At 36.4% G+C, this 19,736-nt stretch overlaps 1 protein-coding gene across 2 annotated transcripts in view; it reads left to right on the top strand.

Annotated features, from left to right (window-relative positions):
- The first annotated feature begins 571 nt into the window (after positions 1-571).
- The window catches only part of LOC110027216 (dual-specificity RNA methyltransferase RlmN), a 34,819-nt gene continuing 15,654 nt past the window's right edge, over positions 572-19,736 (top strand). The window contains exons 1-6 of one of the 2 annotated variants that reach the window (XM_020728548.1): positions 572-1,076; positions 1,187-1,349; positions 2,740-2,850; positions 2,947-3,081; positions 3,356-3,464; positions 4,036-4,100. In XM_020728548.1, the coding sequence (XP_020584207.1) occupies positions 985-1,076; positions 1,187-1,349; positions 2,740-2,850; positions 2,947-3,081; positions 3,356-3,464; positions 4,036-4,100 (675 nt within the window). In that variant the 5' untranslated portion in view covers positions 572-984. The remainder of the gene's footprint in view (positions 1,077-1,186; positions 1,350-2,739; positions 2,851-2,946; positions 3,082-3,355; positions 3,465-4,035; positions 4,101-19,736) is intronic. The other variant, XM_020728549.1, reaches the window with a different exon arrangement.

Below are 19,736 nucleotides of genomic sequence, written 5' to 3'. Positions count from 1 at the left end.
TGTTGTACATCAACATTATAATTTTATCTTCCTTATTACAATAGAAGAGTGGGTCTATGTACTTACATTTTCTTAATTAATTACTAAGACTGAGACAAACTCCACAAATTTTTGCCTTTTTAGGGTTTTCCATGTAAAAATCTTGGTGTCTCTAAGTGTGTGTTGGATCTCATACAATGCTGATATATTAATTTATTACTATACAGTCGAGGATATTTTGACACACATCAATGATTTTAAAGCTTATTTTCTTCTACTCCTATATGAAGTCCTTAAGTTTTGTGGGCGGGGTTTTTTTTTGAGCTTTCCTGATTTTTTTCCTAGCTGAGAATGTTACTATGATTCTCTGTTCTCTTTCTCTGTTGGTTTGCATTTTGGAGGTATTGGGAGTGCATTATTGGCTTGGTGGACATCTTTTGCTCTGTAAGTTTGGAAGCTAATTATTCAACTGAAGCTTCTTTTATTGGTTTGCATTCTGGAGTGGACTTCTTCGCATTATTCAATTTGAAGTTGTAGTAAACTTCTATGCATTTTTTGGTTTGGAAGATGTTGATTCAAAATTATATGTTTGGATACTTGGAATGTTTCATTGAAAATTGGGTTTTAGCTGTTATGTTAATTTTCTGTTTTATAACAATTTTGTATCATTTTAGTAAGTTAGCAATTCATTAATTTGTGCTTCCTTTCCTCAAAATCGCCGTCCCCCAACCCTCCCAAATTCTCGACGAGCAAGGAGGGATTCGTGATGGCAGCTTAATCGAGAAGGCATCACGGGACCAGCGGCGTGTGAAGAAGAGCAATCTGCTGCTCTAAGTTAAATCCTTCCATTGTCAGGCGCTCAATCGGATTCAATGTAAACGAAGGAAAAACGAATTTTTTATAGTTCTGCAGAATTTAAAGGTGTCATTTTTGCTGTTTTGCACGATATAAGTTGGAGTCTGTAACGAAACGGCCCCTTGTTGAGAAACCTTGGCCATATCTGACATGGTTTTTAGTTCCGTCTTTGATGTCGGAACTCTGAGAAAAGAATTTGAGAATGCGGGGATAAGCTCACAGTTCATTCCCATCATCTGGAAGTAATAACTCCTTCAATCCACTTTCTCTCTTTATGACCTCAGATTCGGATGGAGGTTGGTTTTTTGTGGTCCCTAACGTAGGGTTTTATTTCGGCTTAATTTTTCACCAGGCATGTTCGCCAGAAGCCTAACAGCGAGCTTGATGAGGTCCCTTCACTCCCAGCTCCAGCTTACCCAATCCTTAGGTCTAAGTTTAAAGTGATGACCTCGTCTCTCATCTCCGCCACGGATTCGATGGATGGGCTTACTACCAAGCTGCTTATCCGTCTCCAGGTTTTCCTCTCCCCCCCTGAACTATGCGTCATTAGAATGTTGGTGTTGTGGTGATATTAACACCACAATATCACCACAATACCACCAACCCGCACATGTGGAAAACCTGGTATCATTGATATTGCTTGTTTTATTTTTAATGTTTTTTTTTCTAAGAATATAAAACTATGGGCATTTTGATTCTTTGTTTTTCCTATTTAATGCACTAATAATGCTAAAGTTACATATTTTTTACATTGTGGAGGTGATACATATTAAGAAGGCTTTGATCATTCAGTTGATTCTTACGGCTTTGAGAATTCTATACTTGGAGACCTAAAGAAAGAGAAAGTAAATGCAAAATAAAAAGAACTAATATGGAGCTGTACTTTTCAGATTTATTTATTTTAGGCAGGGGGAATTTATATGCTACTTTCAGATTTCCAACACTCAATAGATATTTTCATCCCCAACTTGCTCGTAATATCTTGAAATCTTGAAGTAGGTAACCCCATGGTTATGTCATCTCAACAAGTTGATGATTTGTAAGGAGTGTTGATCTAGCCCTTGTACATTTCTCCTTTATGAATTATTTATCCACTTTTATGTGTTTGGTGCCATCATGCTATATTGGATTGTAGGAAAATTTTATGGTAAAATTGTTATCACAAATAGAGTTTAGAAGGCCCATCATTCTTGATTTTAAGTTCATCAAGGATTAACTTCAGCCATAGAATATTAGAAATTCCATAAGTCAATGCTTTAAATTTGGTGCAAGCATGTGATAGTATAATCACAACTTACTTTTAACTTCTGAATGTACAAGATGTGCTCGAGGAAGGTACGGTAAAATAATTTTAATTATCTATTGAGTCAACTACAACTACTAACTCTTAAGGTCTGAGATGCGGTCAACCGAGTTAATGAAAACTGATCAAATTACTCTTGAAATTATGGTTGTATTTGATTTTATAGGTGCCTTCTTTTAGCTATAGTACAACAAAAACAAAAATAAGAAGCCTTTATCCCACTAAGTGGGGTCGGATAGATGAATCCTTTTTCTTCATTGTGTCCTATTGAGTGCCAAATTTATATTATGCTATCTTATAGTTGTAGTTTAAATTTATATTATGCTACATTGTACATGCTAATGGTGATTTCTTTAGACTAATGATGATTTAACTATGATAATCTGTTAAAATGATTGTATCATGCTGAAATCCACTTGTTTGAGTCCTTCTGTTGCCTAATACTTGATTTGAACTTTCCTAAAAAAATGTCCAACTCTTAAATGCAATTCAGTTTATTGTGCTATCTTAAGTGGCCATGTTTTCACTTCTTTATACCCAAGTGATGTTTACACAACATGAAGAACATTATTAAAACATCATGTAGATTTTTTTTTTATTAGAAAGGAAATTTGGTGGAAGCAGTGATTATGCGGTATGACCCTAGACTTGGGAAGTATGATGGAAAACCTCGTCCTGGCGGTCAAAGATCAACTCTTTGTGTTTCGTCACAGGTTTAATATTTCTTCTTTCTGTTGTAACAATAAGTACTTTGGTTTCAGAATGAAAGCTACAGATTATGAGTTTTACATTTCATTTTTATGTTTCAGGTGGGCTGCAAGATGGCTTGTAAATTTTGTGCAACTGGGACCATGGGTTTTAAAAATAATTTGTCTTCTGGAGAGATTGTTGAACAGCTAGTCCTTGCATCTCGCTTCTCAGATATACGCAATGTTGTTTTCATGGTACAACTTTGTGCATCGAGTTATTTGCTCTTAGCTGCTTCTATTTACTATATCATGGGTGTAGAATTAAGCGCAATAGTTATTCCTATATGACTGTGACTTGGCTTTATGCTTAGAGTTCTTTAGGCAGCGCATTTCTTTTCAATTTTTTTTTGCCACTGTCTTTGTTTAGTTGTTAATATTTGTTGCAAGAACTAAAATTATGAAAACTTGCGACATATGTATTTGTGAAAGGTTTTTGCCCGCTCAACTCGTGTTATTTCATTGTAACCAGGGAATGGGAGAGCCATTAAACAATTTTACCGCTGTAGTGGAAGCTATCCAAATCATGATGGGATCCCCATTTCAGCTATCACCTAAAAGAATTACTGTGTCAACTGTAGGTACTATGAACCAACTTTAATCTCTAACTTGAGCCTGAAATGTTGCTTTTTCATTCAAGTGAAATGATTAGTTGAAGGCTTGTAGTAGTAGTTGTTGTTGTTGTATCTTCACCTACGTTCTCTTTCTCTGTATGAGCTCTTGAATGCTGATTTGCTGATGACAATGCCTCTTTGGCCTCCATGCAGTATATGTACAGGCTTCTTCTTTTATTTTGGGTTTTAGTTATGTGTGATTAACATATATTAGTGACAATTGGTAAGGCCCAAGGGTTATTTTTTCCAGCTTCTTGATATAGGAAAGGAAAGTAAGTTGCTTTATGATGTAGCTAGATTTTTAGAGACTGGAAACTTGTTTGGTTTGAAGGACTGGAGCCATATAAGGGTTTGTTGTGAGGCAATTAGTAGAGAAATTGAATTTGGGTTTTAATTTAATTGAAAGGGGATTAGGGCAGTACACCAACACTTTTGATGACTTGAGCTATTAAATGAAGGTTTCTTCGTGATTTCTATTCTCCAAGGAGGCTTTTCCTATTGGTTGTTTTATCGCTTTGTTTTTGTTTGTTTTTTGCAGACCATTTAGTGCTCAGGTGGCAAAGTGTTGAAACTTTATTGTCCGGATTATATGAAATAATTAAGGTCAATTTCGTAACTAGCAATTTAACCTCTAACTTATCCTCACCCACTTTTTCAGAACAGGGCAGCCTATTGCAAAGCAAAAAGTAGGATGAGTGCAAGCTTTAGGTTGTACTTTATAGGGCTATTGGGAGTTGCTTATGCAAGCGAGATGCAAGTGACAAGGATTTCATGTAGCTTCATCTTATGGCGGTCCAATTGAGGTCTTAAAAAAATTCTTTTCTCCAATTTGCAATGGAGGACATAGACGACCAAATATAGAGTATAGGGAGTTCACAAATGGTATTGTGCATAGGATTATCTTATTTTTTTCATGTTCTTCGAGATTTGTGGGTGTAGGATTCCTCTCTTTTTTATATTACTTTCTCTTAAGAAATGTTACTCCAAGTTTGATGAAAATTTCATTTTTTATACCTTATTTAAAAAGGTATTTGAGGTTTATGCCTTAAGGTGCCCCTCGAACTAAGGCACCAAAAATACCTCAAAGCTTGAGCCTAATCGTCAGCAGTAAGGCTTACTCTTTTTTTGTCGGAGGCATATGCCTTGAAATTTTATGCTTCAAGGCATTTGAGGCAATGCCTCAATCAAAATTTGCAAAAAAATCATATTGTATTATACTTATATTTAATCTATTTGATATAATTCCTCTAAAATATTAAAACGTAATTTAAGCATGCTTACCTTATTACTTTATTAATTTATTCTTTTATTTTACATTATGTTGAACATAATATTAATTGATATACAATTCAAAAAGAAAATTATAGTGATTGATGAATATTTTGAAGTTGCCAAGGAGATAAAATTAGATAATGGTAAATATGTGATTCTTTTGAAGATGATGAAAGCAAGAATGATGCCATTATAGATTTTGATTTGATGGAATATTTAAATTTCAAGTGAATGTTTACCCAGAATCACATTTCAAACTTTTATTTTATTTTTATATTTAAGAATAATATTTGTGGTATATTATGGTAAGAAAATAAATAAATATATCAATGCGTGATATCATATATATGAATTATTTTTAATTTTATGATTTTTTTCAATATTCAAGCTTATGCTTCAATCAGTCTCAAAACTCATGACTTTTCTCGCTAAGACAAAACGACTCAGTTCTCGATTTCTCCTTTTTTAAACCTTTATTTTTATATTTCTGATAGTTTATACTTGTGACTCCACGCCATTTGGATGTAAGTGATACTTGATTGAACCACACAAATTTGGCACTCTCATAAGTGTGTTTCTTTTGTTGTTACCTACCATATTTGTGTGATGTTATGTTTATTTGCCCGAAGTTATTTGTTTTTCTTTTTGGTGGTCTCATAGAGAATTGATGCAGGTTTTTTGCTACAACAATTTTGTAGCAGAATTTTTTAATTATGCCTTGCTGATGACATCATCTTGGATATCGAGTTCTTCATTCAACACTACCAAATATGAATCTTAGAAATTCAATGTGATTAATGATTTTAATATTTGAATAACGAATATGAGAGTATCTTTGTCAAAGGAGGGATTGGTTAAGGTTTGGAAAGAAAAATGTTCCCTAATTAACATAATGTGGAGAAAAAGGAGATGGATCAGAAAGTGGAGATGAGATTTTTCGCATTGTGTTGACCTCATTTTTATTGAGGTCTTAGTTTTCTACTCCCGAAACCCAAAATCTAGTCTTAGGAGTTCTTATTGACCATCCTAGCAGATTAGCAATGGAGCCCACCTCCCGTAGAACTTCAAACCACTTCTTGACTCATTTTTGTGAAGAACTCGCATGAGGGGTTCCAAGCACTCAACTTCTAGATGCAAGGGCTAAGGACCAGCATGTAGAGGGCCCAAAAATGAGTTCCCACAGGATCAGACGACCTTACGTGAACCCTCCGTGACTCAACAACACACTCGCTACACCACGCATAAAGTTGACACATTTTTGGCATGACCGTCAGTGAACTTGTCTGGACGATTCCAGATGGCAAAACGGACCGCGCTGGCGCATTCGGAACGCCGACTTTTGTTAGAAATGACACCAATATTGTTAGGGCACGCGCACAAATGACACGAAAATCGATGCATATTTTTTTAGTGGGAGGATTCGGGCTGAACACGGTCTAATTGACTCGACTTATATGATTTCAAATTTGATATTTCAAATTTCAAATTTCAAATTTCAAATTTATCATTTAATTCCTCTATTAAGCTTTTCCAATTAAGCTGCTACCGCTTAGGGAAACTATTAAATTCCCCGCCTATTGCTTCACATAACGGCTCTTTGATTAATTCGACCCCGCTCTTATTCTTATTTTGAGAGGGATGCTCGCCTTCTTCCTTCTGGTTGATCACATTTCAACTTCGTCCTCCTTGGACGAAGCCGCTCAGCTCACTTGTCTTCTTCGCCTCCTAGATTCCGAAGCTCCTCCTCGCTGCACCGAAGAAGCTCACCCCGCATGCCTGCTTGCCTCTGCGATTCATCTTTGCGAACCAAACTCCATATTCCTCGTCTCTCGATTCAACGCTTGCTCTCCTCCTCATTCGACTCCCCTCGCTCTCGATCCTGCTTCTTCTCGCTCGATCAAAGCCAAAGAAACCTTCTCTCCACTTCACCGAAGCATTCGCCCCTCACCTGCTCCTTTCGATCCCTCCTTCCTTGCTCGATCGAAGCCACAGACCCCGCCTTCCTCTCTGCACCGAAGACCCCCCGCTCCGCTCGCCTCGCCTCTCTGCATCTGATGCCTGCTCTCCTCCGTCGACCGAAGACCGAAGCTCCGCTTGCTTGCCTCGCCTCCCTCTGCCTCTCCTGCTTGGCTTTGTTTCTTTCCTCTGTGCCAAAACCCTCGCCTGTTTCCCTCTCCTCACTCGACTCATCCAGAAATGCTCGATTCCTTCTCCCTCTCACGACGACGAGTCTTGACCGCTCAATCCCGCACGCCTCTCCTCAGCACCGAGTTTCGACAGCCCAATCCAGCTCGCCTGCTTTGCCTCTCTCAGACACTGAAAGCTTCGCCTCCATTCTCTCAGCTCACGTCCTGCCCTGTGCGCCGAAACGCCCACCAGTAAGTTTGCTGAAGGAAACTCGAAATTGTGGGGTGAACTGAAATCTGGAAGAAGAAAGTGAGAAGCTAAGTGGAGAATTTGATATTTCAAGCTTTTCATCAATACAAAATCAATATATTCTCAGGTTATTTGTTTCATGCTCAATAAACTCAGCTTCTCATCTTTAAACTGAATGAATATGAATTAGCTGTAGTTATCCTGAAATTCAGAAGGAAGGTTTACATACATGTCACTTAATTCTTTGGTATTTATCATCTAACATCTAAACCTTAATCTTTACATGTATGCCACCAATTCTATGCATGAAGAGGTATACTTTAGTTTAGTTTTTTTTTTTTAAAGTATTGGGTGTTATAAATGTAAAGTATAGTGTAAGTGTAAGTAAATGAATAGGAATGGGGCCATATATTTATTTCTTATTTTAGTGTGTCATGGGTTGGCTTAGATTGGCTTATGGCTTAAATCCTAATAAAGCAGAACACCTTAAAGTCCTGTAGGTCATAATTATGTGGTTCTCATGGGATTACAGTTATTCTATACCATAATTGATTGCAGAAATATTAAAGCTCTTTCTTGAAATATTAAAGCTCTTTCTTAAAGCTCTTTCTTCCTATTCTGTGTATTTGCATGAAGTAAGTGTAGGTGGTGTATGGCTTAATAAGTTGTATGGACGATTCAAGAGCATGACAACAGGAATAGTGGTCTGATAAAATAAAATATAGATATATACATATACTTGGATATTTGGAGAATCGGTCCAATAAAGCTCCCTTTTTGGTGGTGTTGAGCCTTCTATGGTGATGAGTTTTTTTTTTGAATGAAAAGCCGCCTTCAAGTCTCCATTTCTGTAGGAATACCCGAAGACTTTCATTTTTGATATAAATTGATTGGAGGATTCTAATAGGCAATGGAAGTAGAACGATTGAATCATATACATCACAGGATTGTAGCTCACACCTTGCACATATGAACGGGCTGAATCAACAAAAAAATGCACAGTGATGATAGCAAGTGGGGAATTTACATACATGCTATCTGATTCTTATATATATTTATGTATCTAACACCTACGTTTTATGTTTACAAATATAACACCCAAACTTAAATTTGTTTGCTTATACACCACCTTATTCATGCGCAGAAAGTTACATCTCATATTTTAACAATTTCTTTGATATGATAAGAAAGATTTTAATGTTATATAAAAATTTCAATTCTTACATATTCACATATCTAACATAAGCTATTTTCATGCACAAAATCAAGGTGACATGCATGTAGAAATTGAGAGTTTTAGTGTTAGAAATGTAAATGCATAGGAATTGGGGGGAATATGTATGCGAACCTTCCTAATATTCTTTTATGCTCTCCCTGATGTCAATTGTGCACCATTTAAATACTGATTTGGGGAGTCAAGTGCTGATTTGTGCTCCATAAGTGCTGTCCGGGCCTTAAATAAGATGTAGAAAGCAGCTGTCTAGGTTCGGAAGAGAGGTTCGGAAGAGCTGTAGAAGCCGTAGAAAGCTGCAATCTTGGTTTGGGAGAGCTGTAGAAGCCGTAGAAAGCTTTTGTTTAGGCTTGGGAGAGCTGTATGAAGCTTAGGATGGCTGTTTGGTGTTGTTCGGCAGCTTAGAATTGCTGTTTCAAGCTGTTTGAAGGCTTAAAACTATTGTTTGGTGCTAGGAAGTGTTGTTTGGAAGCTCAAAGTTGTTGTTTGGTAATTAATAGCCGTTGTTGGGAGGCCCTAGTTGTTGTTCGGAGCCGTAGGAGATCGTAGGATCACCATACACACTTGCTAGTTGTTGTTACGACTTGTTCAGCTGCTTACTGTTTTCTTCTTTTCTCTGCAATTTATTTAAATTCCCTGCAAATTATATTGTGCTTTGTGAGTTAAACATGCAACAGGGATAGCAGCAGCAGATACGACACATACGCAGATACATTTTATTTGTTATTGTTTTATCATTGCAATTTACTCTTCCTCTAACATGTTATGCAGACACTGATTACAATTTTATTTTCAAAACAAAACGATTTAAAAAAATAATTAAACAACATTTAAAAAAAAAATATAACACGTCCTTTTGAATTTACGGGAGTCCCTCGGCGGCGGGGAGTCCCTCGGAGGAGGTAACATACGGTTCCTAACGAGATCTCACCGGTTTAAATGAGTTTCACAACTCGTTTAAGCTAAGTAAGTTAAAAAAAAATAGTGATACCGAAACGAGAGAACCGTGGAATTCTAACCGGTGTCGCTCTAATCAACTTTACCCCCCCCATGATGCTTGAACAATAACAATAATAATAACAACAAACACACCTTGTAAAACCTTTTGAACTCTTAGACCTAAGAGTTGCTACTTGGACGAGGAGCTTGGAGCTAATTCTGTGGGCAGCATGACAAGGATGTGCAGAAGAACAATTTTGAAAGAGCAGGTATTGTCGTCATTCTACAACAGTAAAACAAGTCTACACCAGCTAAAATCTCTCCTTGGTCTAAATAGCAACACATAGGATTTCGAGGTAGCTCGCCCAATACGATGTAAATCTTTATACCCTCTATAGGCACCTGTGCAACAATATTGTCCAGTGTAAGTCCTAATTCACTTTAGGTTCTGAGGTTGTTGTTCGTGACGACATAAACCTTCTTATCTCTGCGGGTTATTTGCATAATCAGATATTATGCAAATGTAAGTCCCAAATAATAAAATTGATAAGATTAAACACCTAAATAACATCGTCTCCCAAACTCAACAACACATTATGATAGTTTGGGAAGTCACTGAGGTTTTTCTTCATGATCTGTGACATCCCCTACCTTTCCTTCCTTTGGCTCTTGAAAATATTTGTTCATATTTGAGTCCCGCTTGTCTTTCCACGTCTTACCGTGAAAACCTAAACTTTGAATTCTTGAATACTAGTACCTCTGATCATTATCGAGAGTTTTCTCAAGTGACCTCAGTGATTTAAGATGTGATTAACTATAGAGGCTTGTCTTCATAGGGAACTTGGAACCCATGAAACCCATGTAAAATAAATTATATTTAATCTTTGTATTAGATAGGAGAACTTGTCAATCACACATAAAAGGTTCGCAGACCAAATGAATGTCACGAATCTCTTAGTTTACAGGATTGAGTCTATTGTCGAAATATACACTTATCTTTCGGTAGGGTGTAGTTAACTAAGAGATTTGTGATGTAATTAACTATAGTGATTTGAGATGTAATTAACTATAGGGGCTTGTCTTCATAGGGAACCTAGTTAAAATAAACTATATTTAATCTTTATATTAAATAGGAGAACTTATCGGTCACACATAAAAGGTTCGCAGACCAAATGAATTTCACAAATCTCTTAGTTTGCAGGATTGAGTCTATCGCCGAAGTATACACTTATCTTTCGGTAGGGTGTAGTATACGCGGTATCGGACACGATTATGCAAACTAGTGGACGAATGAGATCCATTTGGCCTCATTTTTTCAAAAATTAAAATATACTACTTTCAAAACCCAAACTATATATATATTATATTAAATTAAATTTCAAAATTATTTTTAATATTTTTAAAATAAAAAAGTTGACCGACACATCACAGTAAATTCAACTACCACAAGATGTGGGAGAAATTATAGGATCTTGTTGCATGATGAAGTCATATATCATCACTATTTAAATTAGCAACTATTTGCATTTTGTATGGTGGAGCTTACATTCTCTGTAAGAGCATTTGGATGCCTATTATAAGCTTTTTTGTTGAATTTAGTATGTCTTGACGTTGTGGATTGGAAAGGAAGATAAAAATTTAATCTTCTTATGCTCTTTATTATCCACATAATGAGCACATTGTTGCCATTTTGTTGTATGAAAATGTTGCTATTACTGTAAGAGGTGATGTTTCCTTTTCTATCAAATGAATTCTGGAAGAATGCGTGAGGGAGAAACTCATTAAGGGCTTATTTATGAGGATAGTAGAAGCTTTGAGAAAGCTAGGAAGACAAAATCTAAGCCTGATAAGAAAGGACAATGCCTTTACCAACAAGAAGTTTGGATACTTGAAATAGGAGTACAGATGACCTCAAGGAAAGATTGAAGAAAAAGTGATTAAAAGGGTAAATCTTGATCTAAAGCGACATAAGCTTCATAAGAGTAGAAAGATGGGTATGACCTTCTTCTTGTAATTGCAGGCTATTATGTTTTTTCTACAGCAGATTGAATACTTGATTTTGAATGTTATCATTATATGGCCCCATATAGGAGTTGGTTTTCTTTTAAGTTTAGCAATCGTGGAACTTTACTTATAGGAAATGGTGTGACCTACAATATTTTTGGTGTATGGATAGTTCATATTAGGACAATTGATGGAGCTGTGAATATATTGGGAGAGGCCACATGCCAACTTTAGAGAACCTTATCTCATTGTATTTATTTGGACTCTAATGAGTGTAGATACACTTTAGATGGTGGAGTATCATGTTTTTATAAGCATCATTATTTTTATAAGAGCTATGAAACTTCACAATGTCTATTTATTTCAGTGCAACATGATGCTAGGCTAAGCATCATTTATTTTTTCAAATGATTTGACAAGATTATGGTATATGAGTCTTGGGCATACGTTAATGTTTGCTTTATAGTTCAAGGTATAAAACATTAAAGTTTTACGAGAATTTTGTATTGGAAAAGCATCGCAAATTTAAAATTTCTAGTCGAATTTATATATGCTAGGTTTGACTGTGTATTTATTTCTTGCAAGAATGTGAGGATAGTGCCTACTATATTAAAGAAAAAAAAATTGTTACAATCTTGTGAGCAACTATATTATTAACTATAATGTAGAAATTAAGAACAAAATTTCCACCCAATAGGGAAGCATAAGAGAGCAGCTAGTACAAGTTTTTTAAGGTTGGGGATGAAATGAGAAAGCCAACTTCTCCCTATGTGAGGACCAAAATTCTTTGGACGATATACAGTTTAACTTGTGGTGTATTTTTAATGTTAGGATTAAGGGTAGATCTATATACATGCTTATATTTATAAATGATTTCTCAAAGAAGGTGTGCATCTTTATGTTCAAGCTTACGAGTGATATATTTGAGGCACTTAAAAAGTAGAGGAAGATTGAGAAGCTAACATGAAAGAATATTAAGAGATTGTGAAGTGACAATGGCTTGGGATTTTGTTCCCCTGAGTTTGAGAATTTTTGTCAGAAGGAAATCATTATCAAGCACATAGTTATAGTGGGTACATCTTAATAGAATGAAGTTATAAAAAGAATAACAAAAACATTTTTTTAGAAGATTAGATTTATGTCATCCAATGTTGAATCGATAATTTTTCGGCAAAGGATGTTAATGCTAAATGCTAGTCGTTATATAGATCTCCTGTTTATTTTTATTGAATTGAGGACTTGTCGGTAGATGTGATTAGGTTATCTTTCAGATTATTTAGTTCTTAACGGTCATTGATTATCCTACTTATGCTTATGTCAAAAATAATAAGATCCTTGAGCTAAGAAGCGCACTCTCTTTTGATATGTAAATGTGATGAGGATATAAGGTTTTGGTCTATTGATACCGTGTCACTTCGTTTCTCAATCAACAAGGATGTCTAGTTAAATGAGTTTGTTGTTTTTTTGTAGAAGCTGATGCATTTTGGTAATTTTGAAGGACATTGAAATATTGAAAGGCTGTTAGATTTGAGATTGGGCATAAACAATTAGATGATATCTCACTATAGAAAGCTACTGTTGCTCATCAAGGGTCTTAAAACCGGATTATAACTCTTCATAGTTTTGATTATGAGGATTCCTTTTGTTCTCATGTGATTGCATGTGATTTTAGTGCTTTAATGAGTCTAATAGGGATCAAGAATTATCAATTTTTGAGAAGAATGTCAACTGAAAGCAATTAAAGCGATGAATTGTAGTTATGATAGAAGAATTAACTTTTTTTTTCGTATTGAATAATGAAAGTTTAGATTTGGTTTAATTTCAAAGGTCAAAGAATTCTTGGCTATGAAGGATTTCAAGGTGAATATAATATTATATAAAAATCCAATTGGTTTTAAAGGGCTACAGTTACAAGAAAGTAGTGTTCTTCTTGTAGGTTTGCTCACTTTTTATTGCATAGTTCAATTGATAAATTGCTGGTGGTGATTGCATGGTAGAACTTAGAATCAAGACAATTGGAAAGACAAATTTTTTTACCATGGTGATTTGGATGAGGATTTTTACATTCAACAAATATTAGGTTTTGGGTTTTTAAGTTGTAGGAAAAAGATATCACGCGCATTACTATTGAAATATCTATATGACAAAGCAATGTCTAAGGCAGTTTTACAAAAAATGTTAATAGTTTTATGATCCATTGTGGGTTCGATGGAAGCCTACTTGATAGTTGTGTGCACCATAAGAAGCTTAAAGATGAATCTTTGTGTACCAGCTTTTGTATGCGAATGGCATATTAATTGAAACTAGAGACAAGCCATTGGTTCAAAATTACAGGTTGGTGTGAACACAACATTTGAAATAAATAACCAAGGTGCTATGAACTAGATTTTGGGGATAAAGAAAATAAGAAATTTAATCATATACATTTTACTCTTTGTACAAAAGATTTATGCTGTTGTGGTGTTAGATTTGATTTGTAGATCAGAAATCCTTAGATAGTCTTAATTGGCTGATTATAAATCCTTTTATTTCTCCATTAGGTAGTTAATTTCATTATTCCAGATTTTTGTGTTCAAATTTATTGCTTGAAAGGAAGAATTTAATGACTAGCTACTTAAGATAGTATTGCTAGATTCATTAAACATAATTATGGATCTTGAGTTATATCGAAGGCATTATAGGTTTTAGCTTAATGTATGCGAGGGACAAATTTGATTACAATATTGTGGGAATTTTCTTTTTTTTTATTTATTTTGCTAGGATATCTCTAATTTGATGTCTTCGGTCTGCTTAGGAGTGCTATAACTTGGAAGCATTAGCCTATAATTGTGTTATGAGGGGTCCTAGCCTTAGGGAAAATTTGTCTTTTGTAAGCCTAAGGGTAATTAAGTCTTTTATTATGATATGATTCGTTGTCAAAATCGAAACGTCTTTTCATAGAAAATTAGGCCAAACAAAAATTTTATTTCAATAATTCCAACAACTCACACAAATACAAAAGATAAGCATCTACAATTCGAGAGGTGGGCAATCTCTCCCAATTCCTACAATTCGAGAGGTAAGAAATCTCTCCCTGAATCTAAACCTAAGACTTACAAATTAATCTCATGCATCCCCCAAACTAACCATAGACATAACTAGCCTATTATACCCAGCAATAGTAATAATAAAAGACTAAATTGCCCTTAGACATACAAAAGACAAATTTGCCCTTAGGCTAGTCACCCTCGTAGCATATTATTATTATTATTATTTTGGTGTAAATAGACTTCTGGTTAGGGGGATGCATGAGATTGAGTTGCAAGTCTTAGGTTTTACGTTTTGGGAGAGAATTTCCTGGCGCTCGAATTGTAGGTGTTTATCTTTGTTTCTCATTGAGTTGTTTCAATTATTGAAATAAATGATCTGTTTTACCCTAATTTCTGTGAAGAATCGCATCTATTTTTACTCTAGATCGCATCAAATTGATATAAAAGCTCAAAATTATGGGAATTGGATCGACGGAAGAGAGGATGGATTGATGGGCGGCTTACTTGGCAACAATTTCAGTGTACATAGCCGATCGATCTGACGTCTTCGCGTTCAGCCGCGGGCAAGCCAACGAAGGGATTGTGACTTACTGAAACCCGATGCTCCATCTGCTACACATGAGGAAGGCTTCGAAGCGATGATCCCGCGCGGATTAAATCGGCGTACAGAGATCCGATCGAGTCGCAATCAGAGCTATCTGGGAAGGCAACATCGGGATCACAGAGGGCCAGAACTCAAGGAGACGACACAAAGTGATGGTCACGTTGGAAAGGATTGCGTCTTTCAGTTGCGTCCTCATGATTGCAGTGCCCGGTTTCGACGCGAAGGAAAACAACAAACTATGCGAATCACGGTTTGCAGGGTGCTGGCAACGGGATTGCAACATGCCTTGTGCGATCCAATCAATGATTCACGTAGCTGGCACACAACGATAGGATCACGACGTACATAGTAACCAAACCTATCTTTTTTTGATAGTGCTAACTTGAAAATTCTAGAATTTTTAGTGGTTTACCTCGAAACCCAGTTCCTTTAGATTCCTTTGCTAGATCGCAGTTTTGCAGCACTGGACGTTGTGATTTAGACTATTTGGAAATCATCGCCATAGCAACGTATTGAGGATTCTGCCTTTTATGATCAAAAATATTTTTGGGAGTAATGGCACAACGAAAGTAGATGATCTAGAAAAAAAAATTGGAGGATAAGATGAGTTAAATAAAATTTGGGATGGTAGAAATGTTCGCCACCATAGAGGAGAGGTTCTCTTATATGGAGAACTGAATGGAGGATCGATCGAGAGCATGGGGGACATTTAAGAGATATTAAAGAGGCTCATTGAGATGCAATTCAAGAACCCGCCGACAGTTCAATTTGCAAACCCTAACCTAATGTTGACGGGATAATTTATAGCAAGATTGAACGGAAAAGAGATCGAAGGTGAAGAACATGAGGAAAACATCCACCATCACGAACCTTCTCTCAGGGCTCTGATTAGGGGTGGATTTGCGATTTTGATGGAGGCAGTTGGGCCAAAATATGGAGAAGGGATTATGTCAGAGGTATGGAGGAGCATGAAGAAGGGAGAGAAGCAGGGAGGGGATATGACTACGGTTGAATAAAGGAGTTTTACCCTCGATACATTTGGGGAAACAACGGAGGAAGATGAAGTTGGGGTGGCGATGTTAGATTTAGGAAGTTGAAAATACCGATCTTTGAGGGGGAGGACGCACATGGGTGGGTGTATTGGGTAGAGTGATACTTCTCCGTGAATGGGTTAAATGGAGAGGAGAAACTCATGGCCGTAGGATTGCGTTTGGAGGTAAAAGGCTTAGTCTAGTTTCAGTGGAGGGAGACTAGATACCCGATTCGTTCATGGGATGAATTTAAGGATTGTTTGTTGGAATGTTTCCGAGCCAATCGTGAAGGAGCCCAATTCTATGCCTTGACTCAGGAGGTGACAATCATGAAATATAGAGAGAGATTTGAACTATTGTCGGGACGACTACGGGAGATTTCTAAAGCAGAATTGGAGAAGAAGTTTATGAAGGGCTTAAAGCCCAACATACGGGCAACACTCTGACTACTAAGATCGCAGAGATTGAGCTAGATGGTGGGAGACAAGAACCAGATTAAGAAAGCCAGCAGGAGTAGCACAGATGGACTATTGTACGAAACTGTTGCAACCATAATGATGCCAAAAGTTCAAAGAGTGGAAGTCCAGAGGGAGGTAGCATGAGACACGAATAATGAACCATAATTGGGAGTAATACTCAAGCGCCTTACAAAGACCGAGATTCGTGAGAAGCGAGTCAAGGGGTTTGTTTTCGATGTGATGAGAAGTTTGTTCAGGACACCATTGCAAGGATTGAAGATTACAAGTTCTCATAGTGTAGGACGAGAAGACAAAGAATGAAGAAATAGAAACAACTGTAGGGGAGGAGTATTGTTACGAGGGCTTCTAGCCTGAGGGCAAATTTGTCTTTTGTAAGCGCAAGGGCAATTTAGTTTTTTATAGTTTTTATTATTTGGGTATAGATAGGCTTCTTATGTCTAGGGTTAAAGATATGCATGGGATTTAGTTGTTAGTCTTAGGTTTAGGCTTTGGGAGAGAATTTCCTACGTACCTCTCTAATTGTAGGTACTTATCTTTGTATTCTCATTGAGTTTGAGTTATTGAAATAAAATATCTGTTTTACTCTAATTTCTGTGGAGAATCCTGTTGATTTTTGCTTCAGATCCTATCAAATTGCCTTGTTCAATCCAAGGATAGAGTATTTGATACTGTTTGAAGCATTTAAGAACCTATTTGGCGGAGATGTTTGGTTGAAGATTTGGGTTACATAAGGACAACTCTTTTTTTTTTCTTTTGTGATGCAGTATTATTAGCTAGAAATTAAATGTATTATTAGAAAATGACGCATATTGATGTTCAATACCTCTTTATTAGATTGATTGTTGAAGATGACAAGACTTTTTTGAAGATCTACAAATAGAAAAATCTTACTGAAGTTCTTACCAAGGTAATCATATAGATAGTTCCTGAGCTTAATTGATTTGTGTAACTGATGAAGTCCTTACAAGATTTCGGGGAGTTATTAGTTAATTTAAGCATACTTGAAAAAAAAAAATCATACTATGTTATTTATTGATATGAGGATTTGCTAGCAGTGGAATGAATTGTTTGATTTATGTTGTTTATTCATGGCTCTTAATTATGACATAAAATGACACACTTGTAATTTTTTTTCTTTTTTTCTTGCCTCTTGGAAGCCTCATCCATCTATAAATAGATGAGGGGTCTTAAGGGATGTGTAGACCATCATAAGGAGAGAAAAATCTGATCAAGAAGATCAAGAGGAGGAGGAAAATTCAGCAAGGGGAGGAAGATCTTGGAGAGGCTTTAGAATTGAGGGAGAGGTCTAGTAGAGAGAGAAATCTAGAGAGACTTTGTGATTCCTCGATGTAATGAGCCTCTAAATCTTCCTTTGTGCTAGTAAATTTTGGTAGCGATTCCCTCTGTGGATGTAGGTCTAAGGACCGAACCACGTAAATCTTCTTGTGTCTGAGTTCTTGTTTTCTGCGGCATTTCTTTTTCCTTCTTTTAAGATTTCTTCCTTTTTTTTTCCCTTGCTTTGCTTGCTGCATTATTCCATTTTCTTGGCTACAGTAGTCATTATACGGTAGGTCTTCGGCTGCCAAGAGAAGACTGCAAGTCATTCCTTGGCTACAGGAGAAGATCTGCATTTGGCTATAGGTTGGATTCAGCTGTAGGGTGTCCCGCTGTTCACCCTCTTGAATTGCAGTCCGAGGAGTTCCATTCCTACGAACTGCAGGAAGTGTGCTGTATTCAAGGACAGCAAGGTGTCTAGGCTACAAACGCTCGGCAAGAACAGTTCAAGAGAGGCTCTTGTTGGCCAACATCAAGAAGTTCATAGCAATTACAACGAGCTGAAGTTTCTTAGACAATCCAATCGCTGCAACAAGTGCAGCAAGAAGTGCAGCGAATTTTATATTAAATTCGGTTATTCTTTTTCATCTAACTCAAATACATAGAGAGCTCTTTGGAAGGTTTTCTTTCAGGTGTTCTTGGAACTCGAAGAAAGGATTCTTGACGGGGCAAGATTTCACAACAATTTTACGTATGTGTAATCACAAATATTGATAATCACAATTTTATGATAATAGTTTGGTTGCAATAAACTTAATTGATGGTTATACAGTTGTAGTTGGCTACAGAAATTATAGTTAGTTACAAAAGCTGTAGTTGAACTAAATAATTGTTGGTGGTGGTCGGTGGCAAACTCTTGTGATAGATGTGAACTGTCGGGACATAAAGAGTTAAACTTGCCCGCCTCCAGCCTGGAGCTATTTATACTTGTTTAGAATGAGCTTTTAGTAAATTTGGCCAATCATTCAAAACACTCAATCAACCGGTTTATATTGATTCCCTTCGTAATATATTTTTTTTCAAAATTATTGAGTGTCTTAATGACCTTAGCATGCAAAAGTTTGATATATTTTAGTCTTTCAATTGATGCACTAAAATCTTCGACAACACTTCAAGTATTTAATATAGGCTTATTTGGAGTCTGATTGGATCCATTTCAGCATCATTAAGTTTGTCTTGTCGAGATACTAAACTTGAGTATAATTTTTTTAAAATTGGGACTCACATGATCTTGAATTTGAATTTCTAATATTTCTTACTCAAAATGCAACGAGATTCATGTTTGATGATAAAAAATTGATAATAACAATCAGCTGCCATCCTATCTTTCGACCTCAATGCTTTTGTTGTCTAAAAATGTGAGTCATTTAAAAAATCTCCATCATAACTTTAGATATCATAAAAAAATGTACGTTCATTGGAACCAATCTATTTAACATTTTAAATTACCTAAATTTATTCATAAATGCTTTATGAAGTCTTGAATATGTTAGAGCTGAGTTAGAAATGTTGAAAAATAGCAAAATAGATACTTCTAGAAAAGCATAGTCATGAATGATGTCCTTGCGCACATGTAGGCATGTATGCTCGTGTTCAAGTACGTGCTTGTGAACAAGTAAGCATAGTGATGTGCGTGAGTGTATGGCAGAGCACATAATGAGTACGAGCTAGAGCACAAGAATGGTGACATACTTTGGGGCACAGGGGTACAGTGATGCACGTGCGAGCACTTGTGTGTGTGGTGTGTGTGTGTGTGTGTGTGTGTGTGTGTGTGTGTGTGTGTGTGTGTGTGTGTGTGTGTGTGTGTGTGTGTGTGTGTGTGTGTGTGTGTGTGTGTGTGTGTGTGTGTGTGTGTGTGTGTGTGTGTGTGTGTGTGTGTGTGTGTGTTTGCATGCGCTCATGCTTGGATGCACACAGGCATTGAGGTGGGAGTGTGTGG

Source organism: Phalaenopsis equestris, unplaced genomic scaffold, assembly GCF_001263595.1.
Source record: "Phalaenopsis equestris unplaced genomic scaffold, ASM126359v1 Scaffold000421, whole genome shotgun sequence".
Taxonomy (NCBI): domain Eukaryota; kingdom Viridiplantae; phylum Streptophyta; class Magnoliopsida; order Asparagales; family Orchidaceae; genus Phalaenopsis; species Phalaenopsis equestris.
Note: the sequence above shows the minus strand (reverse complement) of the source record. Positions and strands in the feature narration are given on the sequence as shown.